Below are 27,840 nucleotides of genomic sequence, written 5' to 3'. Positions count from 1 at the left end.
AATTGAATTTTCCTTTATTTTGTTAATTATTATTAAACAACATGAAGAAGCGTGTTGCTGCAGCCCTGTCACCCGCCATCCGACGCGTGAACTGCACTACTTAGCCGACTAGGCAAGATTACAGCAGAAATAATTTGCTGGAGGCCAGTCGGTCTTCATGGACATAGCACCTCCTGTTGTTACCTAACACCGATTTCCTCGATATACGGATATTTTTTATATCACATCGAAACAACGATGGGAAACTCTGCATCTCGACAGAAATTCAACGTGTGGGTAACCCTGGAGCGAGGCTCCTCCCTGGTGGACTCCATCAAGCTCTCGTGCAAGGACTCCACCTGCTGCCTGAAGAGGAGGCGTACGGTCGCCTCCGTCAAACTCCCCGTGGAAGGCTGGTCTTGCGTCGCAGGGATTCAAGGCTGCCACGCCGAGGGTGAGCTGCGTGTGCCCTTGGCGAAGCTGTGCAAGAAAGACGGCAACGCGGCCGTCAGGGTGCAATGTGCCTCGCTTAGGAAGCCAGTCTTCACCTCTTCCATGCCGCTGGCCTGGCTGCTGGACAACATCAGCGGCCTCCACTTCTCTCTCTTCTGTGACGACGGGTCCGCCTTCACCAGCCTCCGGTGCAACGGGAGGCGGTGTGGCGAGCCCGTCCGGGCGGTGAGCCCTGCACCGCGTGCGGCCACTGACGGAGTGGCCAGGACCGATGAGGCTGATGCATGGGCAGCCTTTGAAGTGACGACCCATGATGACTGGTCCGTGGAGGCTGATGATTCATGGGCAGCCTTTGAAGCAATGACCCGTGATGACTGGTCCGTGGAGGCTGATGATTCATGGGCAGCCTTTGAAGCAATGACCCGTGATGACTGGTCCGTGGAGGCTGATGATTCATGGGCAGCCTTTGAAGCAATGACCCGTGATGACTGGTCCGTGGATGCTGATGATTCATGGGCAGCCTTTGAAGCAATGACCCGTGATGACTGGTCCGTGGAGGCTGATGATTCATGGGCAGCCCCAGACTTGGTGACCTCCGCTGCTATGGTCGAGGCTGATGATCCATGGGCAGCCTTTGAAGCAATGACCCGTGATGACTGTTCCGTGGAGGCTGATGATTCATGGGCAGCCCCAGACTTGGTGACCTCCGCTGCTATGGTCGAGGCTGATGATTCATGGGCAGCCTTTGAAGCAATGACCCGTGATGACTGGTCCGTGGAGGCTGATGATTCATGGGCAGCCCCAGACTTGGTGACCTCCGCTGCTATGGTCGAGGCTGATGATTCATGGGCAGCCTTTGAAGCAATGACCCGTGATGACTGGTCCGTGGAGGCTGATGATCCATGGGCATCCGCCGAATTGGTGACCGCCATCACCGATGAGGCTGATGATCCATGGGCACTCTTTGAAGTAACGACCCGTGATGACTCGTCTGATGAGGGTGATAATCCATGGGCAGTCCTTGAAGTGACGACCCGTGATGACTCGTCTGATGAGGCTGATGTTCCATTGGCAATCTTTGAAGTGACGACCCGTGATGACTCGTCTGATGAGGGTGATAATCCATGGGCAGTCTTTGAAGTGACGACCCGTGATGACTCGTCTGATGAGGGTGATGATCCATGGGCACTCTTTGAAGCAATGACCCGTGATGACTCGTCTGATGAGGCTGATGTTCCATTGGCACTCTTTGAAGTGACGACCCGTGATGACTCGTCTGATGAGGGTGATGATCCATGGGCACTCTTTGAAGCAATGACCCGTGATGATGAGGCTGATGAGGGTGATGTTTCATGGGCACTCTTTGAAGTGACGACCCGTGATGACTCGTCTGATGAGGGTGATGATCCATGGGCACTCTTTGAAGCAATGACCCGTGATGATTAGTCTGATGAGGGTGATGATACATGGGCACTCGAATTGATAACCAGTGATGACTGGTCTGATGAAGATGATGATCCATGGGATGCCCTCGAATTGATAACCAGTGATGACTGGTCTGATGAGGATGATGATCCATGGGATGCCCTCGAATTGATAACCAGTAATGACTGGTCTGATGAGGATGATGATCCATGGGATGGACTCGAATTGATAACCAGTGATGACTGGTCTGATGAGGATGATGATCCATGGGATGCCCTCGAATTGATAACCAGTAATGACTGGTCTGATGAGGATGAGGATCCATGGGATGCCCTCGAATTGATAACCAGTAATGACTGGTCTGATGAGGATGATGATCAATGGGATGCCCTCGAATTGATAACCAGTGATGACTGGTCTGATGAGGATGATGATCCATGGGATGCCCTCGAATTGATAACCAGTAATGACTGGTCTGATGAGGATGATGATCCATGGGATGCCCTCGAATTGATAACCAGTAATGACTGGTCTGATGAGGATGATGATCCATGGGATGCCCTCGAATTGATAACCAGTAATGACTGGTCTGATGAGGATGAGGATCCATGGGAAGCCCTCGAATTGATAACCATTGATGACTGGTCTGATTAGGCTGATGATTCATGGGAAGCCTTTGCCATGGCGACCCGTGATGACTGGTCCGTGGAGGCTAATTATCCATGCCCATCCACCGAATAGGTGGCCGCCATCACCGAAGAGGCTGATGATGCATGGGCAGCCTTCGAGATGATGACCAGTGATGACTGGTTTGTAGAGACTGATGCCTTCCTGGACGTCACGGCCATCTGTGCTGTCGTTGTGTAAATTGTCATGCTTCACTAAGCAGCCTGGTAACACACTCACCAGTGACCCCCGGCGCAGGCGCGAGCCACATCGTGAGCCACACTCCCGGGGAGCGAGACACCCTTCAGTGAGGGTCGCTCTTATTACACCTTCAGGGGAGGAGCTCCAGCTGTATTTCTTATCTTATCAATGAAAACCTTTACAATAAAACTATTATCCTATTAATGAATTTACCTTACCTATTAATAATAGTGTGCCTATCACAGTGAAATTCACCACATGCACGACTGCCAAGCCTCTTCCATTCGACTACCATTCTATTAGCAAACCAATTCCTGCCTGCATGTTTAACAAATCTATATTGATCTAACGACCCATGGCTAAGAGTGCATGCCCTTTTACGAGCAGACCCTCATCAAAGGCCGTCACCCATCTATAAACTTTAATGAAGTCTACTCGCATCGTCCGCCTTTCCAGGGAATGCAAATTTAGACGTTAAGGGCAACCCTTTTTACGGCACGCTTATCCTTTACTCACCAGTTACGGTCATATTGTACATTACACCTTTTTAAATATATTGGAAAACAGTACAAGAAAACTACTACTACTACTACTACTACTACTACTACTACTACTGCTACTGCTACTACTACTACTACTACTACTACTACTACTACTACTACTACTACTACTACTTTTTTTTTTTACTTATTTTTTTTTAGAACGGGCCTCCATCTATTAGAGTTGCGTTGTGAGCGGTATATTTTCTCATATCCTGTCACAAAGCAATTCATTGGCCCCACCCCGCCAATGACTGTGGCCGACAACCATCTTTATTTAATATTGCAAACTTTACTAAACATTTTATTTTTAAGCTAACAGAGCTTGTGGTTGATACGACTATCAACCACCGTCGCCTCAAAGTCCAGGTCAGCAATGCGGGTGGTTTTGGGTGCAGGTGACCTGGTTCCTCTCAGGCAGACCAAGGCTGACCTCAGGAGGGAGAAGGACAGCCTGCATCTCATCCAGGCGACCACACTGCTTCTTGGCTGTTGTTTCTTATCCGCCAGTGTTTCGGCGAGTCTTGCGTAGAAGCTCTGCGCCCTTGGTCCCATCCCTCCTGCCGTCGTGAATACTACCGGGGTGAAGGAGCCCTGGTCCACATTCTGTATTCTTTCTTCATATGCTCTGTTCTTCTCTTGTTCGTTTCTTCTGTGGGCTGCATCAAGGGTCAGGTCTCTGTGGCAATGGGCCATGGGATCAAAGATCCTTATATCAAAGTATGCTCTTTGTCCACGAGTCCAAAACCCTCTGGCGCTAACATCCACTCGTGCCTCGTTCGAAACATTAGCGGTGCGTCTGGCGAGGTGTTCGCCTTGCAGAGGGAGCAGCATGGGTTCCACAGTCACGTCGTGGCAGACTTCTTTCAGCATCTGAGCTGTTACGTCTCTTACTTCATGTCTCATGCAGACGAAACCTCCTCTCTTGCATGTCATGGCATGATTTTGGTTGAAGGGTGAGCCACAGTTACACATGTTTGGGAGCCCATCCACTGGCCAGCCATACCTGAGGGCAAGGGCATCAGTAAATTCTTTTTTGTTTAAGTTGAAGCCTTTTGCCCTGATAGGTAGTGTGGTTAGCCAGTTTGAAGCGCCCACTTCCTGTGCAATATCTGTCCTCCTCCTTGTGTCTTCTGGGAGTTCTCTCATTAGGTCACTCAGAGTGTCTCTCTGTTTTCCTTCTCTGTTTTTGGAGATTTCATTCCTTAGTGACCTAATATCTTGAGGGTTGTCTTCTCCCCTTTCATTTTGATTGGTAATATATCCGGTCAAGGAGGCTGTGATTCGGATTGAGTTCCCGAATTCAGACTCAGCCAGATTTTGCGGGTTGGTGATGCCGAGCCCACCCATTCTTGGCGGCAACTCCAGCAATCTTCTCTCCTGGTCACTGGGACATCTCCCATTTGCTATCGCCGGTATGAAGGTGTTTCTGATAGCATCTTCCAGAGGTTCTAGTAACGGAGCAACATCAGGAACTGTCCTCATGAGGTAGTTCCATTTATGCTTGACACCGTACGTAAATGCTGCGTAGGCTGCCTGCGGTTCTGTTTTGGCGATCTCGCTCAGTCTCTGCAGTTCGGACTCCCAGCGCTTTACAGCCGTTTTCACATATTCTGTTTTGTATTCAGCTGTTCCAATGGCTGCCCCGAGGTGTCTTTCTCCAGTCACTGACAGTTTCACGTTACTGCCCTGGAATGATGTTTTGGCCCGATCGTATGCCTCTGGTTTTACAATCACCACAGACTTCGTGGCGTTGGGATGGTACCCTATTTTAGGGCCATGTTCATTGACGAGGTCCCACCATTTCCTGAGGTCTGCAGACTTTCCTACCCCGGTGAGGTCATCCGCATACGCCACCTGTTTGACGTTGGTGTTTTCATGGCGGATGATGTCCTGCAGCTTCATCATTCCCAGGGCAAACATTGCCATGGCCACTGGGTCCCCCTGGGTGGTGCCCTCTGAGGATTGTATGGCCACCGGGTCTCCAAGTCGTTGGTCATTATGACTGCTGATGAACAGTCTGGCAGGTTCCTTGTATGTATTTTCAATATATTGGGCGAATATAGGGCACTTGATTTTGATGTTGTGCAGTGCTGTTTCCCTATTGATGTTGTTGAACGCATTTGCAGCGTCCACCATCAGCACCGCCTCGCATTCTGGGTCTTCGAACATTCTCCTGACAGCGTGAATGGCCGCTTCACATCCAGCCTGCTGACCCGCACACACTTGGAGGTTTCCCACCGCCTTCCTCACGTCGTCCTTCACCACCTCCATGACAGCCTTGCCTTGCTACTACTACTACTACTACTACTACTACTACTACCACTTCTACTACTACTACTGCTATTACTACTACTACTACTACTACTACTACTACTACTACTACTACTGCTACTTCTACTACTACTAGTACTACTACTGATGGTACTAGCCCGTTACTACTACTACTACTACTACTACTACTACTACTACTACTACTACTACTACTACTACTACTACTACTACTACTGCTACTACTACTACTACTACTACTACTACTACTACTACTACTACTACTACTACTACTACTACTACTACTACTACTACTACTACTACTACTACTACTACTACTACTACTACTGCTACTACTACTACTACTACTTTTTTTTTTTTTTTTTACTACTACTACGGGCCTCCATCTATTAGAGTTGCGTTGTGAGCGGTATATTTTCTCATATCCTTTCACAAAGCAATTCATTGGCCCCACCCCGCCAATGACTGTGGCCGACAACCATCTTTATTTAATATTACAAACTTTACTAAACATTTTATTTTTAAGCTAACAGAGCTTGTGGTTGATACGACTATCAACCACCGTCGCCTCAAAGTCCAGGTCAGCAATGCGGGTGGTTTTGGGTGCAGGTGACCTGGTTCCTCTCAGGCAGACCAAGGCTGACCTCAGGAGGGAGAAGGACAGCCTGCATCTCATCCAGGCGACCACACTGCTTCTTGGCTGTTGTTTCTTATCCGCCAGTGTTTCGGCGAGTCTTGCGTAGAAGCTCTGCGCCCTTGGTCCCATTCCTCCTGCCGTCGTGAATACTACCGGGGTGAAGGAGCCCTGGTCCACATTCTGTATTCTTTCTTCATATGCTCTGTTCTTCTCTTGTTCGTTTCTTCTGTGGGCTGCATCAAGGGTCAGGTCTCTGTGGCAATGGGCCATGGGATCAAAGATCCTTATATCAAAATATGCCCTTTGTCCACGAGTCCAAAACCCTCTGGCGCTAACATCCACTCGTGCTTCGTTCGAAACATTAGCGGTGCGTCTGGCGAGGTGTTCGCCTTGCAGAGGGAGCAGCATGGGTTCCACAGTCACGTCGTGGCAGACTTCTTTCAGCATCTGAGCTGTTACGTCTCTTACTTCATCATGTCTCATGCAGACGAAACCTCCTCTCTTGCATGTCATGGCATGATTTTGGTTGAAGGGTGAGCCACAGTTACACATGTTTGGGAGCCCATCCACTGGCCAGCCATACCTGAGGGCAAGGGCATCAGTAAATTCTTTTTTGTTTAAGTTGAAGCCTTTTGCCCTGATAGGTAGTGTGGTTAGCCAGTTTGAAGCGCCCACTTCCTGTGCAATATCTGTCCTCCTCCTTGTGTCTTCTGGGAGTTCTCTCATTAGGTCACTCAGAGTGTCTCTCTGTTTTCCTTCTCTGTTTTTGGAGATTTCATTCCTTAGTGACCTAATATCTTGAGGGTTGTCTTCTCCCCTACTACTACTACTACTACTACTACTACTACTACTACTACTACTACTACTACTACTACTACTACTACTACTACTGCTACTACTACTACTACTACTACTACTACTACTACTGCTGCTACTACTACTACTACTACTACTACTACTACTACTACTACTACTACTACTACTACTACTACTACTACTACTACTACTACTACTACTACTACTACTACTACTACTACTACTACTACTACTGCTGCTGCTACTACCTTTATTTATATATTTCTTTACATCTTGGCCTATGGTGCCGGTAGGCTTTCTTTGGGGGCCTGGTAGTCGGCTCGAGACCACCGCGGCGCAGGCAAGTGTTTATAGTGACGCCATCTATTCGTGGCTCATGCTGCCTCCCGAGCTCATTCTTGATTTCCCTTTGACAGTTCCTGTAGACTATAGACCATAGCCACGGAAAAACTCAGCACAACGCCCATACTCCAAGTTCCAACTACGTGTTTCCAGACCTTATTCCTATGATATCAACTTTCCACGAACCACTTTACTAGATGATGAACACCTCTAAAAATTATCCATATATCTCATATTTACTGTAATAATGATCCAACAATCTGATGTCCACTGTTACTAATAATTTGACGCAAATGTGCAAAGCAAAAAAAGTAATTGGGTGTAAAGTACTATATGTGGAATTCAAAGAGGGTGAAAAACTATAAAACCTGCCGTTGAGTAGTAAATGAGAACTTTGTATTTAGCGATGAAAGACTGAGTACAATATGGAGAGGCATAGGCTAATACTAGTTGAAACACTACTACTATATACCATGATGATAACAGTAGTAGTAATAATAATAATAATAATAGAGCAAGTAGGTATTGGATGTCCTCTGGTCTCATTAGTAACAATCCAGGGGTGTAGTAGGCAGAAAGGCAACTAAAATTAAGAAATCGCAATGGACGGACACGGGATAAAGGGAACAGATATGGAAGGAAAGAGTACCTACGCGACACACTGGGAAATAACTAATGTATAAAGAACCCAAGGCATGTTATCCACGCATTGTGCATGAAATAAAACTTGAACACGGTTATTTTTTCTTACTTATCAAGATTTATTTGCGAATAGTTGCCATTCAAAAGAATTAAGAATATTCTATCTATTCCTTTATAGTTTAGCAACAGCCCTGTCACCCGCCCACACCACAAGCAGTAGCGGCAACATGACCACCAACAACAACTATCACACAAAATACTTCCACCATCACTATCATCACTACCTCCATAAACCGTAAAATTCCAATACCAATGACAATATTAATCTTACCACCATCAACACCACCATTAATATCAACAGGAATACCATTACCAATATTAGTACCATCAACAATACCATTACCAGCACTAGTACCAACAACAACAACAACAACAACAACAACCATTAATACAACCACCACCCGCATCCCCAGCGCCGCCCGAGTCAGGTGTTAGTGGAGGCCGTGCGGCGAGACAGCAGGCAGCAGCGGGCGGGCCAGGCAGCCGCACCTCACCTGGCAGACTCGGGTTCTCCAAGGGGGCCTCCGTTGATATGATGGGCGGAAGGAAATCGTCGGCGTCGTCAGGCAGGAGCGGAGAGTCTCCCTGGACGCTGCTGGTATTGTAACTATACTCCTCCTGCCCCAAGACTTCCACGGCCGGCACCTCCTCTGGCGTGACGGGTGGAGACTCACCTTGGCTCTCCGCGGGGGGCCCGGCGGCGGCGGCCTGTGGTGGCAGCAGCAGCAGCAAGAGAAGCAGCAGGAGCAGCCAGTACCCCTTGGACGCCACGCCCTGCACCACGGCAAGGGCTCGCCACCATCTTGGGTCCTGCAACGGAAAGAATTATCTGTTAGATGCTTATAAGTGTTTATTTATTAGTGGTCCCCCAAAGTACCAAGTAGGTCTATAGAGATAAAATACCGGGAAAACAGAGAAGAATGCTTAGGGGTGTGTGGGGGAGGGGGGGGGGGGATGAAAACCACCCATGTGCGTTTAAGTTAATATTACAACACAAAAGGTAACTCATCATTTTTACTGGGGAAAAGTTTACATATTATTATGCAGTTCGTGAACAAACTGCTCCGGTGTGCGGCCGACTTCAAAGAAACTCATTATTTCAGCGTTACTTGTAGGGCGAGCCAACCTCACCTCCCGACCGTGAATTTCCACCAAGCAGTAATTAACGGGGTCTCACCAGCACTTACGAAAACTTCATCATATTTAACCAATGAAGTTTCCAGTGCTGAGTCATGTAAGTTTATTCCATTCAAATTCCACTCTTTAGTTTTATCAATTCGTCCTTCCTTCCTTCAGACCCCTTTCCCCTCTCACTAACAGGTTACACAAGGTTCGCACTGAACTCTGACTCTTTTCTAAGTCTAACAATACATCTGCCATCGCCTTAGAGGTTCCAGCCCCTTGATCATTCGACGAGTAAGGAGGCAGGAGGCTGCCGTGGGTGATTCCTCCACTTATCTCGCCTATAATCCGCGGCACACAGAGAAGTCTGACATTAAGCCACAACCTTACTGTCAGCTTAACCTTATCTACCTACCGAGGTCGACTTCCCTCAATGAAAGGTTGATTTTATTAAGCAGATCCCCGGGAGTTGCAACCTCCCGACTTAATCCATACCTCTTCACCGGTAAGAAAAAAATATAAATAATCCTTAGAATTCCTTACTGACCGCCGAATCCAGTCGACACTTCCCGTCGAATTCTTTACGTCTGGCGCCTACTAAAGGAAGGCTTAAAAAAGTTGGCGTTATTTTATTTGGCGTTTGGGATGAGGCGACCATATCACATTTCTCAAGCTTTCAGCGGGGAGAGGAAAGGGCGGCGAGCTGTGACGGTGATGGTTACATAATTCTATACTTTCCTGAACTTTTCCCGCAATCAAGGAATGAAGGAAAGCCACACGAGTTACAGTGAAAACATTTCTCGCAGTAATGTATTTATCGCATACCTTGGAGAAGGCTGTGTGTGAAGAAGCGTCCAAGAGTTACGGGCAGTGAGTAGTTTCTCCATAAATACTTAATTTGAAACGCCTGGTCATCCGGGGGTGGGGGCGAGGTGGGAGCTTGGCGGGGCGCGGCGGGCAGGTAGGACCCCCCACAGAGTTGTTCATCGGTGGCGTCGCGGGAGAAGCTACTTTGCTGATCCGCTTTTATTTATGAAGAGTGAGGAGAGAGTCGCCGCCTTTCTCTCTAAGCCGACCGGCCGCGCTGAGTGGCTGTGTCGAAACAATCCTCAACGTCTTCGTTATCAGATGTGATGAGGAAAGCACACACACACACACACACACACACACACACACACACACACACACACACACACACACACACACACACACACACAGAAAGGAAGTTTTATTGTGTGTGTGAGTGTGTTTGTGTGCGTGGTACGTACTAATTTACTTTCTACGTAAATCTGTGACGGAGAAGCAGCTCAATTTTCCTTTACGTGCTGAGCAAACAACAGATTAAGTTTTACAGTTTCTATCCAGACTCTTTTTTTCTATTTCTGATTAACGTATTTTTTTTCAAGAATTGCGAAAAATGGAGGAGTGATTACTGGAAAATAATCATAACCCTTAATACTTTCTTACACGTTTTCACTGTTACCGCCTCCGGCACTTGGCGCACGCAGCACGGCCGTCATGTGTGTCTGGAGGGAGCTGTGTAAATGTTTGGGATGTCCACCCATGTGGAACTGATAAATATATTCATCAGATTTTTATGTATTTCGGTAAGAAAAATAACAGACAGGTAAACAGACCGACAACGACGATTGTTTCTTTCCTCATTGTCCGTCGCTTTCATTGTCTGCCCCCAAGTTGCAACATAAATATATATGTTACAAGTTATTGTTCTTGCTTAAGCAAGTGCCCGTGTGTCCTTAGCCCGGAACTCCCCGATGACAGCCTCGCCCTCCCATGCAATACTTCACCTTCCACCTTTCTATCAGGTGCCCGTGTGTCCTTAGTCCAGAGCTCCCCGATGACAGCCTCGCCCTCCCATGCAATACTTCACCTTCCCCCTTTCTATCAGGTGCCCGTGTGTCCTTAGTCCAGAGCTCCCCGATGACAGCCTCGCCCTCCCATGCAATACTTCACCGTCCACCTTTCTATCAGGTGCCCGTGTGTCCTTAGTCCGGAGCTCCCCGATGACAGCCTCGCCCTCCCATGCAATACTTCACCTTCCACCTTTCTATCAGGTGCCCGTGTGTCCTTAGCCCGGAACTCCCCGATGACAGCCTCGCCCTCCCATGCAATACTTCACCTTCCCCTTCGCAGGTTGGGTCTCAGCGACTCCCAAAGCGGCAAGAACACAACAGAGGAAGTGAATGAATATCTCGCGCTCGCCATTGACAGACCTAGGAAGGAAAATTGCAAGCCGTTCCTCCCTACGTTCACTAAGCCCAGCGTGGAGAAGGTGTGTGAGAGAGAGAGAGAGAGAGAGAGAGAGAGAGAGAGAGAGAGAGAGAGAGAGAGAGAGAGAGAGAGAGAGAGCATTATAGATATATAAACGAGCCTTTCAATCACTATACGTAGCTACTTTTACGCCTGTTTCAAAGCCGCTGGTGTGTGCGTTACCTAATCTACAGAGAGACTGTAAACGAGGTTGAAGTGAGTTCGTTCCATATTCCTAAACGTCTCGGCTCAGATTAGGACTATTTTCCAAGCCCACAGAGAAGATTAACTGGGTTTTCACGGGGGTGTCCCGTTGAGGGTGCAGAGGTCGTGTATGACTGTCACCGGGATCACGAGACAGTCCGTGAAAAACCCTGAAACTTCTACGAGAGGCTTTTAAACAGGCGAACCGAGGCGCCGACGGGTTAAGGATACGTGCCGTGCAGCCTTACTGACCCATCCCTGCAGCACTGTCTGTGTGTCTGTTTACAGCTGACGGTGTGTGTGTGTGTGTGTGTGTGTGTGTGTGTGTGTGTGTGTGTGTGTCACTGTGTGCTCTAATCTCTATGCCTACCCATTTCCCTGCAGTATAGATGTATTTACACATTTCGGAGAGTAGAAACCAGTCTTGCTAATCACTCTATCCGCTTAAGTGTCTATTTCAAGTGTCTGGCCCCTCAGTTCTCTTGTTTGATAAGCCTCTCGTACTTACAAGTTGCTGGGCTTTCCGTGGACTGTTTTGTGATGCTGGTGATAGGTTTACAGGACCTCTGCTGCACCCTGAACTGGAAAACCACCCATGAAAGCCCGGTTAATCCTCTGTGGAGTAGTAATGACAGCCCGATACTGTTAAAAATAAGGCCCTCAGACTTACGCATCTTGATCGGGAAAATCGCGCATGATCATCCAGCTCATCTTCCCTGCGGCCTTGGGAAATAGTCGCCATGGGGGCTGATACGTTCAAGAATTCGGGGTCAACATTTCGTCGCCCAAGCACGCACACGTTTGCCAAGGCTTCCGTAGGAGTTGTGGGCATTTCCCGGGGTAGTTTCATGACCCTGGTGGTAGTCTGACCCTTCTTTTGTTCCATCAGCCTAAGCGAACACTCATTAGAGCCCGATTAATGTCCTCTTTGGGCCTTGAAAAAGTTGATGTGAGAGGCGGAAGCGTCTGACAATGGCGACCTGAGTCTCGTATTCTTAACGCTTTCCACCTCACAACAAACGTTTACAAAGGCCACGAAGGCGAGTAATCGAGTTTTCCGGAGTATTTTCAAGATCCCATCACAGAGGCTTCGTCAGACAACCGCCAGGGCCGTAAACTACCCCTGGACGCGCCCACCACTCCACGACAGCCTTGCCCAGTGTGTGTGCCTGGACGCCGAAAGGTTTACCAACATGACCCCCGAAGTAGCCGGTGACGCGTGATTCAGGGCGCCGCGACTGGCTCGGGTCCCGCATGCATGGCAGAGTTTAAAGGCCCATCATTCATCCCTGCGCCGCCCTCAAGGTCACGCTGGCCTTGGCCCCGCCCCGGCACACGATAGAAAACGAGTGTTTTGTAAGGCAGACTCCGGGATTTGATGGCGCTCCCTGCTGGAGTGACTGACTTAGTTTAAGAATGGCTGATTGAACGCCTTGACTGACTGACTGACTTATCTTGACTAGCTGACCATGCTGATGTAAGTGACTGACTGACTGACTGACTCGCTGGCTGTGTGGCTACGAAAATAACTAACATTGCCTGACTGACTAAATGACTAACTGACTGACTGACTGACTGACTGACTAGCTGTCTGACTACCTACGTAACTGTCTGACTGCCAGACTAACTAATGCATAAATGACTGACTGATTTGGCTGACTGACTGACTGACTGACTCTGTGGCTACGTAAAAAAAAATGATTGATTGCCTGACTGACTAAATGACTGACTGACTGAATGAATGAATGAATGAATGAATAGCGAACAGACTGACTGAATGAATGAGTGAATGGTTAACTATCTAACTGACTGGCTATCTGACTAACTGAGTGACTGACTGACTGACGGACGGAGAGAGAGAGAGAGAGAGAGAGAGAGAGTCACTACGTACGAAAGGAGAATAAGGGAGCTAAATTTAAAGAAGAGCAAATGGAGATAATTGATGAAAATATACCGAAATGTAATACAATGAAAGCATCAAGCTATTTATTTTCCGTCCCTTGTAGTTAAGCCGATGACATTATTAAAGTTTTGTCCATGTGTAAATATGACAATGACAACAAAAACAGCAGGAAATGATAATACCTATACTACAACAGTAATATCAGCAACAACTATTGCTACGATAACAACTATTACTACTAACACCGCTATTGCTACTACTACTCTTTCCCCTACTACTTATATTACTACTACTATTACTACTACTATTAATATTACTATTACTACTACTATTACAACTACTACTACTACTACTACTACTACTACTACTACTACTACTACTACTACTACTACTACTTTTACTACTAATATTACTACTACTACTACTACTACTACAGTATAATACAGGCCTCCATCTATTAAAGTTGCGTTGTGAGCGGTATATTCTCTCATATCCTTTCACAAAGCAATTCATTGGCCCCACCCCGCCAATGACTGTGGCCGACAACCATCTTTATTTAGTATTACAAACCTTACTAAACATATTATTTTTAAGCTAACAGAGCTTGTGGTTGATACGACTATCAACCACCGTCGCCTCAAAGTCCAGGTCAGCAATGCGGGTGTTTTTGGGTGCAGGTGACCTGGTTCCTCTCAGGCAGACCAAGGCTGACCTCAGGCGGGAGAAGGACAGCCTGCATATCATCGAGGCGACCACACTGCTTCTTGGCTGCTGTTTCTTATCCGCCAGTGTTTCGGCGAGTCTTGCGTAGAAGCTCTGCGCCCTTGGTCCCACCCCTCCTGCCGTCGTGAATACTACCGGGGTGAAGGAACCCTGGTCCACATTCTGTATTCTTTCTTCAAATGCTCTGTTCTTCTCTTGTTCGTTTCTTCTGTGGGCTGCATTAATTAATTAAGGGTCAGGTCTCTGTGGCAATGGGCCATGGGATCAAAGATCCTTATGTCAAAATATGCCCTTTGTCCGCGAGTCCAAAACCCTCTGGCGCTAACATCCACTCGTGCTTCGTTCGAAACATTAGCGGTGCGTCTGGCGAGGTGTGCGTCTTGCAGAGGGAGCAGCATGGGTTCCACAGTCACGTCGTGGCAGACTTCTTTCAGCATCTGAGCTGTTACGTCTCTTACTTCATCATGTCTCATGCAGACGAAACCTCCTCTCTTGCATGTCATGGCATGATTTTGGTTGAAGGGTGAGCCACAGTTACACATGTTTGGGAGCCCATCCACTGGCCAGCCATACCTGAGGCCAAGGGCATCAGTGAATTATTTTTTGTTTAAGTTGAAGCCTTTTGCCCTGATAGGTAGTGCGGTTAGCCAGTTTGAAGCGCCCACTTCCTGTGCAATATCTGTCCTTCTCCTTGTGTCTTCTGGGAGTTCTCTCATTAGGTCACTCAGAGTGTCTCTCTGTTTTCCTTCTCTGTTTATGGAGATTTCATTCCTTAGTGACCTAATATCTTGAGTGTTGTCTTCTCCCCTTTCATTTTGATTGGTAATATATCCGGTCAAGGAGGCTGTGATTCGGATTGAGTTCCCGAATTCAGACTCAGCCAGATTTTGCGGGTTGGTGATGCCGAGCCCACCCATTCTTGGCGGCAACTCCAGCAATCTTCTCTCCTGGTCACTGGGACATCTCCCATTTGCTATCGCCGGTATGAAGATGTTTCTGATAGCATCTTTCAGAGGTTTTAGTAACGGAGCAACATCAGGAACTGTCCTCATGAGGTAGTTCCATTTATGCTTGACACCGTACGTAAATGCTGCGTAGGCTGCCTGCGGTTCTGTTATTTCGATCTCGCTCAGCCTCTGCAGTTCGGACTCCCAGCGCTTTACAGCTGTTTTCACATATTCGGTTCTGTATTCAGCTGTTCCAATGACTGCCCCGAGGTGTCTTTCTCCAGTCACTGACAGTTTCACGTTACTGCCCTGGAATGCTGTTTTGGCCCGATCGTATGCCTCTGGTTTTACAATCACCACAGACTTCGTGGCGTTGGGACGGTACCCTATTTTAGGGCCGTGTTCATTGACGAGGTCCCACCATTTCCTGAGGCCTGCAGACTTTCCTACCCCGGTGAGGTCATCCGCATACGCCACCTGTTTGACGTTGGTGTTTTCATGGCGGATGATGTCCTGCAGCTTCATCATTCCCAGGGCAAACATTGCCATGGCCACTGGGTCCCCCTGGGTGGTGCCCTCTGAGGATTGTATGGCCACCGGGTCTCCAAGTCGTTGGTCATTATGACTGCTGATGAACAGTCTGGCAGGTTCCTTGTATGTATTTTCAATATATTGGGCGAATATAGGGCACTTGATTTTGATGTTGTGCAGTGCTGTTTCCCTATTGATGTTGTTGAACGCATTTGCAGCGTCCACCATCAGCACCGCCTCGCATTCTGGGTCTTCGAACATTTTCCTGACGGCGTGAATGGCAGCTTCACACCCAGCCTGCTGACCCGCACACACTTGGAGGTTTCCCACCGCCTTCCTCACGTCGTCCTTCACCACCTCCATGACAGCCTTGCCTATGATTCTCCTGGGCACCTTCCCCATCCCGATGGGGCGACAGCCTGGTTTTTCATCCAACGGGATGAGCCGGCAGGCCATCAAAGGCTCGAGGTGTTGGCAATTCTCTGACGCCAATTTTATTGCAAGGGCGGCTATTGCGTCGCGAAGATCCACAGCTGGATTACCAGAGACGTTCTTACTGAGGAGGTGTTTCCACCCCTTGGCATCCAAGCCTGATGGTCCAGCCGCTCCCTGCGTGTGAAGGGCGTGCATCCAGATCACGTCACCGCTGATATGGTCGAAGGCAACTCGATGCGGCGGGGTTTAGTCCCCAAGGAACTTCATTTCTGGGTGTGCAGGTCTAGCATCTGGATGCTTGTCCTTAAGGATCTGGCGTGTCTCTTCCGTCATGGGAAGGACTCCCGCTGCCTCATCTTCTATTGACAGTGATCTAGTTGCCATGGCCACTTTGCCTTGTCTCATCTTGTCAGCAAAGTTTCTAGCCCTGTCGTTACTGTCCTTCTTGCGACTGTTACGTCTGCCTAGTCTCTCCTGCAGTGTTTTAGCCTCGTCAAGTAGCTTCCGGACGTCCCCTTTCCTCCACAGCTCCATTCTTCTTTGTACCGCCTTCACGTCCTCAGATTGTTTCGACTTTTTGTGAGTCCGTTGGCATATGAGGTTCGGTAGTATGACCAGAATCTTTAAAGCGTAGGGGGCGATTTGCGTGGAGTTGTTGTGCGCTCTAATGAGGTAGGTTTTCTCCTCTATCAAGGTTTTGGTGGCGTTACATCTCGGGGCCTCAAATACGTTATTGGGAGTAAACGTTACCACATGATTGTACGCGTCTCGCACCCACTCCTCTGTCTCCTCGAGTGTCCACCTCTGCCAGAAGCGGAGCTCGCGCGAGGCGTCCTCACCCTGGTCACCCTGCCCATGTCTCTCGCCACCTGCACCCCCCTCCACCTGATCATCTCCAGCGCCTTCATTGGCCTGTCCACCCAGCACCCCTTCTGGTTGCTCACCATTTTCCACATCCTGCCGTTGAGGGTTTGAGTTTCGACAATCTCCAACTCTTACAGCTCACACATGGCTGGCCTCGTCTTACGCACGAGCACTGAACACAGTTTTGATTTCGAGACGAACAAATGCAACATTGAGGGGGCTCCATTTCGGTGCCATTATGCATGCTAGTGTATCTAAGATGCTATTTATGGTGATGAATAGAGCAATAGTAGTAGATCCCACTTTGACTCTTGTTTCCCCCTATATACCTACACACAGACATACACTTACATATGCTTACTCTGCCCTTACGGTAATACTAGAATGATTGTTTATTTTTCACTACCATTTCTCCTCGCCAACACTTAGATATATAGATAGGTTTATAATTAATACAATAGGCTGACACATTGTTTTCAAAGTGAGAGAGAGAGAGAGAGAGAGAGAGAGAGAGTTTACATAGATTTACATAGAAAATCAGACCACACAGACCCCATGGTCCAGACTAGGTGGTCTGTCCTTAAACCTAAGTGATTTTACATTAATCAGATGGCTCCAAAACGTTGCTCTTCTACTCCAGTTAATACTAAGTTCAAGGAAGTGATGGTCGAGCTTGTTTTTAAAGGAGTCAATCGTGTTACACTGGACCACTGATGGTGGGAGTTTATTCCATTCTCGCACTATAACGTTGGTGAAGAAAAATTTGGTGCAGTCTGAATTTACTTGTCTACATTTGAGTTTGATGCCATTGTTCCTCGTTCGCAAAGTGTCATCGATCATAAACAATTTTGTTCTGTCTACATTCGTGAAACCATTAAGTATTTTAAAACATTCGATCAGTTTTCCTCGGAGGCGACGTTTCTCAAGAGAGAACATGTTAAGGGTGGAAAGCCTTTCTTCGTAGGATTTGTTGCGCATGGAAGGGATCATTTTTGTTGCTCGACGCTGAACACCTTCTAGTTTAGTAATGTCCTTTGCATGGTGGGGAGACCAAAACTGTACCGCAAATTCCAAGTGGCGTCTGACTAAACTATTGTAGAGCGGAAGTATTACATCTTTATTCTTGAATAAAAAGTTTATTTTAATGAAGCCCAACATTCTGTTCGCTTTATTTGCTGCATCGATGCATTGATGTGAGAATTTGAGGTTTGACGCGATTTTAGTCCCCAGGTCCTTAACGCATTGACCGCTTGTGAGTTTAACGCCGCGCATTTCGTAATCGAACTTAATTTTTGCTCCAACTTGAAGGACCTGGCACTTGTCTACGTTAAGGGCATCTCCCATTTATCCGACCAAGCTGAAATTTTGTGCAAATCCTCTTGGAGGCTTTGCCTGTCTTCGTCAGTGAGAACCGAGTTACCAATCTTTGTGTCGTCTGCAAATTTACTAATGCGATTATTGAGTCCAACATCCACGTCGTTGATGTAAATAATGAAGAGCACTGGGCCAAGAACCGAGCCCTGAGGGACGCCACTAGTGACCGGCGCCCACTCTGAGTTAAATCCGTCAATCACAACTCTTTGTTGTCTGTTGCTCAACCAATTCGCGATCCATTGGTTTACTTGACCGTCAATGCCTATTTGCTTTAATTTATAAAGTAATTTATGATGTGGGGCTTTATCAAACGCTTTCTGGAAATCAAGATAGACTACGTCCACTGATTTGGTTACGTCATAAATTGAGAAGAGATCGTTATAAAAGGTCAGTAGGTTTGACAGGCAGGATCTTTTGTTACGGAAGCCATGTTGTGAATCCCCAATTAATGAGTGGCTTTCGAGGTAACTCACAATTCTGAATTTTAATTATGCTCTCGAGTAGCTTACCTACAATTGAAGTTAGACTAATGGGTCGGTAGTTACCTGGTATTTTTTAGTCTCCTTTCTTAAAAATCAGTGTCACGTTAGCCTTTTCCCAATCCGAAGGGACGATGCCTTGTCGCAAGAACATATTGAATACGGTAGTGAGGGAGGAGAGTATCTCGCTCTTTGTTTCTTTAAGCAGTATAGGATATACTTTGTCGGGTCCGGGACTTTTATTTGTTTTAAGTGAATGGAGAGCTTTAAGGACTTCATCGGTTGCTATTTCAAAATTAGCCAATGCATGCTCGAGATTTACAATAGTTCTGGTGTTGGTGGTAGCGAGAGGAAGACTGTTAGTATTAAACACCGTGGAAAATTAATTGTTTAAGAGGTTTGCAATGTGTTGGTTGTCAGTCACTAGTGCACCGTCGCTGTTTGTTAAAGGTCCAATACCACTTTTGATCGCCTTTCTGTTGTTTATGTAACAGAAGAAAGATTTCGGATTATTTTTACAGAGAGAGAGAGAGAGAGAGAGAGAGAGAGAGAGAGAGAGAGAGAGAGAGAGAGAGAGAGAGAGAGAGAGAGAGAGAGAGAGAGAGAGAGAGAGAGAGAGAGAGAGAGAGAGAGATTTATTATTATTATTATTATTATTATTATTATTATTATTATTATTATTATTATTATTATTATTATTATTATTATTATTATTATTATTATTATTATTATTATTATTATTATTATTATTATTATTATTATTATTATTATTATTATTATTATTATTATTATTATTATTATTATTATTATTATTATTATTATTATTATTATTATTATTATTATTATTATTATTATTATTATTATTGTTATTATTATTATTATTATTATTATTATTATTATTATTATTATTATTATTATTATTATTATTATTATTATTATTATTATTATTATTATTATTATTATTATTATTATTATTAATTATTATTATTATTATTATTATTATTATTATTATTATTATTATTATTATTATTATTATTATTATTATTTTTATTATTATTATTATTATTATTATTATTATTATTATTATTATTATTATTATTATTATTATTATTATTATTATTATTATTATTATTATTATTATTATTATTATTATTATTATTATTATTATTATTATTATTATTATTATTATTATTATTATTATTATTATTATTATTATTATTATTATTATTATTATTATTATTATTATTATTATTATTATTATTATTATTATTATTATTATTAATTATTATTATTATTATTATTATTATTATTATTATTATTATTATTATTATTATTATTATTATTATTATTATTATTATTATTATTATTATTATTATTATTATTATTATTATTATTATTATTATTATTATTATTATTATTATTATTATTATTATTATTATTATTATTATTATTATTATTATTATTATTATTATTATTATTATTATTATTATTATTATTATTATTATTATTATTATTATTATTATTATTACTATTATTATTATTATTATTATTATTATTATTATTATTATTATTATTATTATTATTATTATTATTATTATTATTATTATTATTATTATTATTATTATTATTATTATTATTATCATTATTATTATTATTATTATTATTATTATTATTATTATTATTTTTATTATTATTATTATTATTACGTATTATTACTATTCTCTTCCATCCTTCCCTTCCTTCCTTCCTCCTCTCTTTTTTCTCCTTTCCTTCCTTTTGTCCTTCCTCCTTTCATACTTATCTCCCTTCCTTTTCCTTTTCTCTCCCTCCTCTTATTATCTTTCCCTTCCTCCTTCCTCTTCCTTCTCTTCCCTATCAACTTTATTTTACATATATATTTCTTATTTTCTTCTTCCTTCCCTTCTTCTTCCTTCCCTTCCTTTCCTTCCTTTTCCCTCCTTCCCTCCTTTTCCTTCCTTTCCCTTCCTTCCCTTCCCTTCAATTACCTTCTCTTCCCCATATTTTTTGTAAATATTTTTTCTCCTCCCCCTCCTCGTCCTCCTCCACCACCACCTCCTCTTCTTATAAGCTTTTAATCCTCTCAGCTGTTCCTCATTTCTCTCTCTACCTTATGATATACAAATCCCTGTTTTCCTCGCCTTGGTGTCTTTACCTCACAGTTATTCCTCGTTTTAGTTCTCTCTTATAGACTAGCTCATGAAATAGTCGTGACCTCTATTTTGTTCTCCCTCTCTTTCTGCATCATATTCATCATCGTTATTCATATTCCCATGTCTTCTTTTCTAAATATCCTTCCTTCAGTTAGTTATCCCATTAACTATCTTATTCCCCATCCTTTCTTCCTTCCTTTTTCCTTCCCTTTCTTAATTTGTATCTTTCCTCCTTTTTCTTTTTCTTAGACTTTTTCTTTCATCCTTTCTTTCTTTATTTTTTTCTCATTTTGACGTATTCGATGTTTTTATCTTTTTCTCAATATTTCAATCTCTTCTCTCTTCTCCGTTTACCGTTTACCGTTGATGATGTTTCAGGCCCCGCTCCGCTGCTGGTGCATGGCTCTGCGAGGGCCGTCAACAATTACGATGTTAGCCTCGATAACAATCCCCGATGCACTTATTCACAACGTCGTAGTGAGTGAGTGAGTCGTGATTGCTTTCATGAATAGCCTACTGATGTCCTTTTGATAAAACTTGGCATCATCAAAGTCACTTGGCCGTGTTTGGGTTCTGATAAATTATTTCCAACACATTGAACATTTAACACACAATTTGTCTTTGAGTACAAACACTAATTAATAGCCATGATCGGTAATGTTACGAATTCTCTCAATTTCGGTTTGAAGTACTACACAACACTGATCATTCACTGAGTGTTTGATTTCAGGCTTCTTGTACCTCACACAATCCTTCAACGCAATCCTTCGATTTGTGATCGTCAGTGCATTTGAAACATTTGTGGGCCTTTCCATTGCTCTTAACAGTACAGTTGACCTCAAAATGGCCGTATCTCTGACAATGATAGCATCTAATTGCACGGAATCTGTCTCTCCCTGTTTATATTCTCCATTCTAATTTCTTGGAGATGTGCCCTTCTTAACCCCAACACAGCTGTCCGTTTTTTCTTTTCTTTTTTTCATTATCTCTTTCTGTCATTACACACACACACACACACACACACACACACACACACACACACACACACACACACACACACACACACACACACACAGATGCATACACATGAATCCCTTCACCTCTCTACATTCGTGCCCGTCAACTCCTTATCTTTCCCCTTTTTCCCTCTCCCTTCCCCTTTCCCCCTCTCCTTCCCCTCCCCCTATTTTTTTTCCTGCTCACCACCTCCCCCCACCTTACCAGTACTATCGCAATCCCTTCACCTCTCTACATTCGTGCCCATCAACTCTCTCTTTCCCCGTTTTCCCCTCACCTCATCCTTCACCTCCCCTTCACTCCGATTCCCTCTTCGTTACCTTCTACAACGTTACCTAACTATCCCATCACACTCACCTTATCCTCCCTCTCGTACCCACCAACTGTCTCTATCTATTTCTTTTAATCAAGGGTAGAGTAAAAAGAGGAAGTGGGTTAGTGGTGAAGGTACAGGTGGGCGAGAAGGAAAGACAATAGGAGTGTACAGTTGTGTGGTGTAGGTTCGTTTGTTGTTCTGGTGTTGTTTATTGCGTGCTGTGGGGAGGGGGGGGGGGGTGATTTGTTTGTGTGTAAAACTCTGTCTTACTCTCCCCCTCTGTCTTGACATTCCTCTTCCCTTCCCCATTTTCCTTGTGTTACCCTTCCACCTCACCTAACCACCATCAGCACTACCACCACAATTCCTTCCACTTAATTCTTCCTTCCGTACCCACCAACTATCTTTACCTTTATCTTTCTCCCCTGGGGCTGTGTCGGGTTAAAGGTTCTCTCCCACCACAGGCCTCAATGACCAATGGGACGGAGATGAGCACCGCCTCCACGCGCAGCTATAGCGTATGCTCCCAACTTTACCTTTACTTTACCTCTTCCCTCTTTCCCCTCCTCCTCCCTTCCTCTCGGCACCTCGTTACGGCCTGGGTCACTTCTTTTTCCCCTCTCACTTCTCCGTAACACTCGTGGTTTTGTGCTCTAAAGGAAATGCATGAATACTCAATTACTAGAGAAGGGGAGGGAGGGGGAAAGAGGAGGAGGAGGAGGAAAGAGAAGGGGGGGAAGAGAAAAGAGGAGGAGGGCTAGTGGAAAGAGATGAGGAATAGAGGAAAGGGATGAGGAAAGAAGTGAGGATTAGAGGGAAGAAGGTGAGGAATTCAACAAAAAGGAAAGAATAAGCGAAAGAGGTGAGATAATATACAAGAAAGAGGTTAGGAATAGAGGGGAGGAATAGAGGAGAGAGATGGTGAATAGAAGAATATGATAAAGAATAGAGGAAAGAGGTAAGGACAAGAAACGAATGAAGATGGGAGACGGGAAGAGGAAAGAAAGGAAAAGAAAGGAAAGGAGAGGAGAGGAGAGTAAAGGAAGGGAAAGGAGGGAATACAAAAAAAGAAGGAATTAAACAAATTAAAATGGAAAGGAAAAAAAAAGAAATAGCAGAAAAAGAGAGAATAGAGGAAAAGGGAAGATATAAAAAAATGAGGAGAATGAAAACAGGAAACCAGGGAGTGGGGAAAAGAGAAGGGAAATGAAAACAGAGTAAAGAAGAGAAGAGGAGATAAAAGAGATGAAAGGGGAAGAGAAAAGGGTACAAGAAAGCACATCAAAGGTTAGAGTACGAAAAATAAGGAGGCAACGAAGAAGAAAAAAAAGCCGGTTAGGGGACAGAAAAGAAAGGGCTGAGGTATGGGGAAGAAAGGGGAGGGGAGGAAAGAAAGGGGAGGGCAGGAAAGAACGGGAAGAAAAGGAGGGGGACGGTAGAAAGGAAGAGAAAATTATGGGTGTGTTAAATATATACAAGGAAGAATTTGTGACGAAATGAGAAGAGGAGGGAAAGGAAGATAAAGAAAAGGGAGGAATTGGAAGGGGAGGAATGAAAGGAATGGAGAGTAATGGAGGGAGATAATAAAGAAAATGGTGGAGAAGACTTTGTTACGAGCAGAAGAGAAAAGAAAGAAGGATAAAGAAGAAAAGAGAAGGGAGAAAAGGTAAAAAAAAGAACGGGGAGAAAACTAAGAGCAATGGATAACAAAGAAAAGGGTAAAATGTAACAGAATTAGCGAAAGAGGAAGAAAAATGCGGCAGATAATGAAATAGGAAGAATGAAACAAATAATAAGATTGAGAGCAAAGGAAAGAAGAAAAGGATAAGCATAGAGAAAGAGTAGAGAGTTAGTAGAGAGGTGAGAGAAAGAGGAGGAAGAGAAAGGGGAAGAGGAGAGAAAAGGGGAAGCAAAAAGAAGGGATAAGTTTGAAGGAAAGGAAGGAAGGAAGGAAAAATACGAATATATATAATCGTTGTTAGTTTGTTTGTTTGTTTGCAGTTTACGACGCGAAATAATTCTTAGCTATTTTTCTTCTTCCTTAATTCCAACTTATGAAGATTTTTTCCGGCTTACGTTTTAGAGCAACAGAGAAACAGTATTTTAGGGATAATCTTATGCAAGGTACACAGAGAGAGAGAGAGAGAGAGAGAGAGAGAGAGAGAGAGAGAGAGAGAGAGAGAGAGAGAGAGAGAGAGAGAGAGAGAGAGAGAGAGAGAGAGAGAGAGAGAGAGAGAGAGAGCGAGAGAGAGAGAGAGAGAGAGAGAGAGAGAGAGAGAGAGAGAGAGAGAGAGAGAGAGAGAGAGAGAGAGAGAGAGAGGCTTCAATAAGGGGGATATTAATAAGGTTTCGATGGTAAGAGAACCGAGTAGGACACGAAGTAATGGTTTTAAACTGGATAAATGTAGATTCAACAGGGACATGGGCAAAAATTGGTTTTCTAATAGAGTGGTGGATGAGTGGAACAGCCTGGGCAGTCATGAGGTGAGTGTCAGTACGATAGTCACATTCAAAAATAGCTTAGATAAATTCATGGACAGTGATATTAGGTGGGGTAAGATTCACAGGAGCTTAGGTTCACAGGAACTACCTTGTACACTGTACAGGCCTACCAGCCTCTTGCAGACTCCTTCCGTTCTTTTTATGTTCTTATGTTATCTGCCACATCCCCAACTAGTCATACACTCTGTCTAGTTCATCCTGGATCTGAGCCGCTCCATTCAGCGCCTTCACCCGAAAATCGAAACCGGCTCACGATGACTCAACAGATCCGAGTGATCTGTTGTGATCTTGCTGGGGAGGTGGCTATGATAACAACAACAACAGAATATCTAGATTGATAAGAAAGACAAGAAATGATAAGAAATGCTAAGAAACATGGTGCTAAGGCGGCCGTCACGGGTCACAGGCATGTCTGTGGCTCGCTTACTGAGCCTCAGCGGCCTCGCGCCTCCGCCACTCGGCGATCTCGTCGCGTATGTGTCGGTGGCACCGCAGGACAGCATCCCTGTCGCCCTTGATGTGCAGGGTTCGCTTGACCCGCACGATGCTGACGCCGTGGCTCCGCCGCAGGTCCTCCAGCTGGCGGTCACTGGGTCCTGCGAGGCGGGAGATGAATATCTGCGCCACGGTGAGGCTGCGGTAGGCGAGGGAAGCTGTGGCGGGGGCGGCAGGGACGGTCACTGGTGAATGGACTTCGCCCCGAGAGGCTTCTCTGTGCAGTGGTGCCTCCTCTTCTGTGGCACCGACATCAGAGGCTTCCTCCCCTCCTGTGGCACCGACATCAGAGGCTTCCTCCCCTCTTGTGGCACCGACATCAGAGGCTTCCTCCTCTCTTGTGGCACCGACATCATAGGCTTCTTCCTTTTCTACGGCAGGAACATCAGAGGCTTCTTCCTCTTCAGCGGCACCGACATCAGAGGTTTCTTCCTCCTCTGCGGCGGTAACATCAGAGGCTTCTTCCTCTTCAGCGGCACCGACATCAGAGGTTTCTTCCTCCTCTGCGGCGGTAACATCAGAGGCTTCTTCCTCTTCAGCGGCACCGACATCAGAAGTTTCTTCCTCCTCTGCGGCGGTAACATCAGAGGCTTCTTCCTCTTCAGCGGCAGGAACATCAGAGGTCTCTTCTTCCTCTGCGGCGGTAACATCAGAGGCTTTCTCCTCTCCTTCGGCACCGACATCAGAGGCATCTTCATCCTCTGCGGCAACGACATCAGAGGCTTCTTCTTCTTCCTCTTTCGCGGCAGGAACATTTGAGGCTTCCTCCTCTTCTGTTGCATCGACATCAGAGGCTTCCACAACCTCCTGCGCCGCCTCGCCAAAGTCTTTATCTTTCACCGTAAGCACCCTTTCCGGGAGATCCTTCCGTTCGTTGTAGGTGTCATCGTCATTGTAGGTGTCATCGTCATTGTAGGTGTCGTCGTCATTGTAAGTGTCATCGTCATGATCTTCCACCACAAACACCTTTTCTAGGTAAACTTTCCATTCGTTGTAGGTGTCTTCATCATTGGCGGTGTTTCCTTCAGTATACATGGCCTTCTTTCCCTTGTCGGGTTTCTGTTCCAGTGGCCATGTTGTGGGAAGGGCCTGGAACTGCTGACTGGCTTGCTGGAGGCCGACTTTGTCTTCATAGATGTACAAGTAGAAGCTGCCAGGTCGCCCTCCATCCAGCAGCGACTCCAGGAGCTCCTCCAGGCTAACGCGGGCCTTGCGAGTTGCACCGCGGCGGTACGCCACACAGATCTTGATCTGCGTGGCTTCGGCGTCTGGTTTCCCGCTGCACTTGAAGAGGTACTCCAGGTCCAGCGGGGCAGTGACGGAGGTGGGGCCGGACGCCTCCGGGAAGGCGAAGGCGGCCACCTTCCGCGAGCTGAGGGCTCGCCAGCACCCCCGACGCCGGCAAAGGGTGATGGTCACCTTGTCGGGCCGAGCCCCGCCGCTGGCGCCGCCGTCGGCGGCCAGCACGACGCAGGTGCCGAGCACGGTGCGTCGGATGTTGTGCTTGCTGCAGGTTTTAGGGAACATTCTGCTCACTAATTTTGTCTTCATTTGTATTGTAAATGTTTGACAAAAGTCATGGTGAACGAAGCGGCGGCAGTTACAACAAAATAAGCTGGTGGCGGCCGCCGCCCCTTGCCCGACAGAGCCTGCCCCCACTGCTGCCAAGGCTCAGTTTCCTGCAGTGTGTGTGTGTGTGTATGTGTGTGTGTGTGTGTGTGAGTGTGAGTGGTGAGAGAGAGAGAGAGAGAGAGAGAGAGAGAGAGAGAGAGAGAGAGAGAGAGAGAGAGAGAGAGAGAGAGAGAGAGAGAGAGAGAGAGAGAGAGAGAGAGAGAGAGAGAGAGAGAGAGAGAGAGAGAGAGAGAGAGAGAGAGAGAGAGAGAGAGAGAGAGAGAGAGAGAGAGGGGGGGGGGGTGGATCTACATACATATAAGCCATAAATTCTGAGTGCTCCCCATACACACTCGGGGTACAAAAAAAAACAATGGTAAACACAATGAAATATAGAAACGACGCAGAGGCTTTTCTTTACGTCCGGAGCAAGAGGAGGAGAAGGAGGAGGAGGAGGAGAAGGAGGAGTAGGAAGAAACATGGAAACATGGACTAGCAGGCAGCAGAAAGCCTGTTGGCTCTTTACTAGGCTGCCTGCGTTCAGTGATTCAATCAATCCGTTTGCCATAGGAGTGGCTTGCAGGGAAGGATTAAAGCACTTGTGTATCTACTCTTGGGAACGTTCAGTTCACTCCCGATGCAGCAAAGTGGCGATCAATGCGTTTCTTGAAGGAGTTGATGGTCTCTGCGCTAACCACTTCTGCAGGAAGGCTGTTCCAGTGGCGAACAACTCTATTCGAGAAATAATTCCTGCCGATGTCGGTATTGCATCGCTTTGCTTGAATTATTTTTCCGTTGTTTCTTGTTCTCAGGTTGGTTTGTA

The 27,840-nt window shown here is 45.5% G+C and overlaps 1 protein-coding gene across 1 annotated transcript; it reads right to left on the bottom strand.

Moving 5' to 3' along the window:
- Positions 1-233: 233 nt before the first annotated feature.
- LOC126990017 (mucin-20-like) lies at positions 234-26,933 on the bottom strand. The gene is made up of 4 exons (XM_050848594.1): positions 26,440-26,933; positions 25,360-25,545; positions 1,137-1,791; positions 234-1,025 (listed from the first exon to the last, which is right to left on the bottom strand). The coding sequence occupies exons 1-4, from the start codon at positions 26,931-26,933 to the stop codon at positions 414-416; spliced, it is 1,947 nt and encodes a 648-aa protein (XP_050704551.1). The 3' UTR covers positions 234-413.
- Positions 26,934-27,840: the final 907 nt, after the last annotated feature.

This window comes from Eriocheir sinensis, unplaced genomic scaffold (genome assembly GCF_024679095.1).
Source record: "Eriocheir sinensis breed Jianghai 21 unplaced genomic scaffold, ASM2467909v1 Scaffold1411, whole genome shotgun sequence".
Classification (NCBI taxonomy): domain Eukaryota; kingdom Metazoa; phylum Arthropoda; class Malacostraca; order Decapoda; family Varunidae; genus Eriocheir; species Eriocheir sinensis.
Note: the sequence above shows the minus strand (reverse complement) of the source record. Positions and strands in the feature narration are given on the sequence as shown.

Bases quoted from the DNA above. Each gene is read 5' to 3' on its own strand.
- LOC126990017 (XM_050848594.1), bottom strand. From the start codon at position 26,933: ATGTTCCCTAAAACCTGCAGCAAGCACAACATCCGACGCACCGTGCTC. The intron at 25,546-26,439 runs GTATACTGAAGG...CGCCTACCGCAG, and splicing joins GACAAGGGAAAGAAGGCCAT to CCTCACCGTGGCGCAGATAT. The intron at 1,792-25,359 runs GCGCGAGGCCGC...CACTTCAAAGAG, and splicing joins GAGATCGCCGAGTGGCGGAG to TGCCCATGAAACATCACCCT.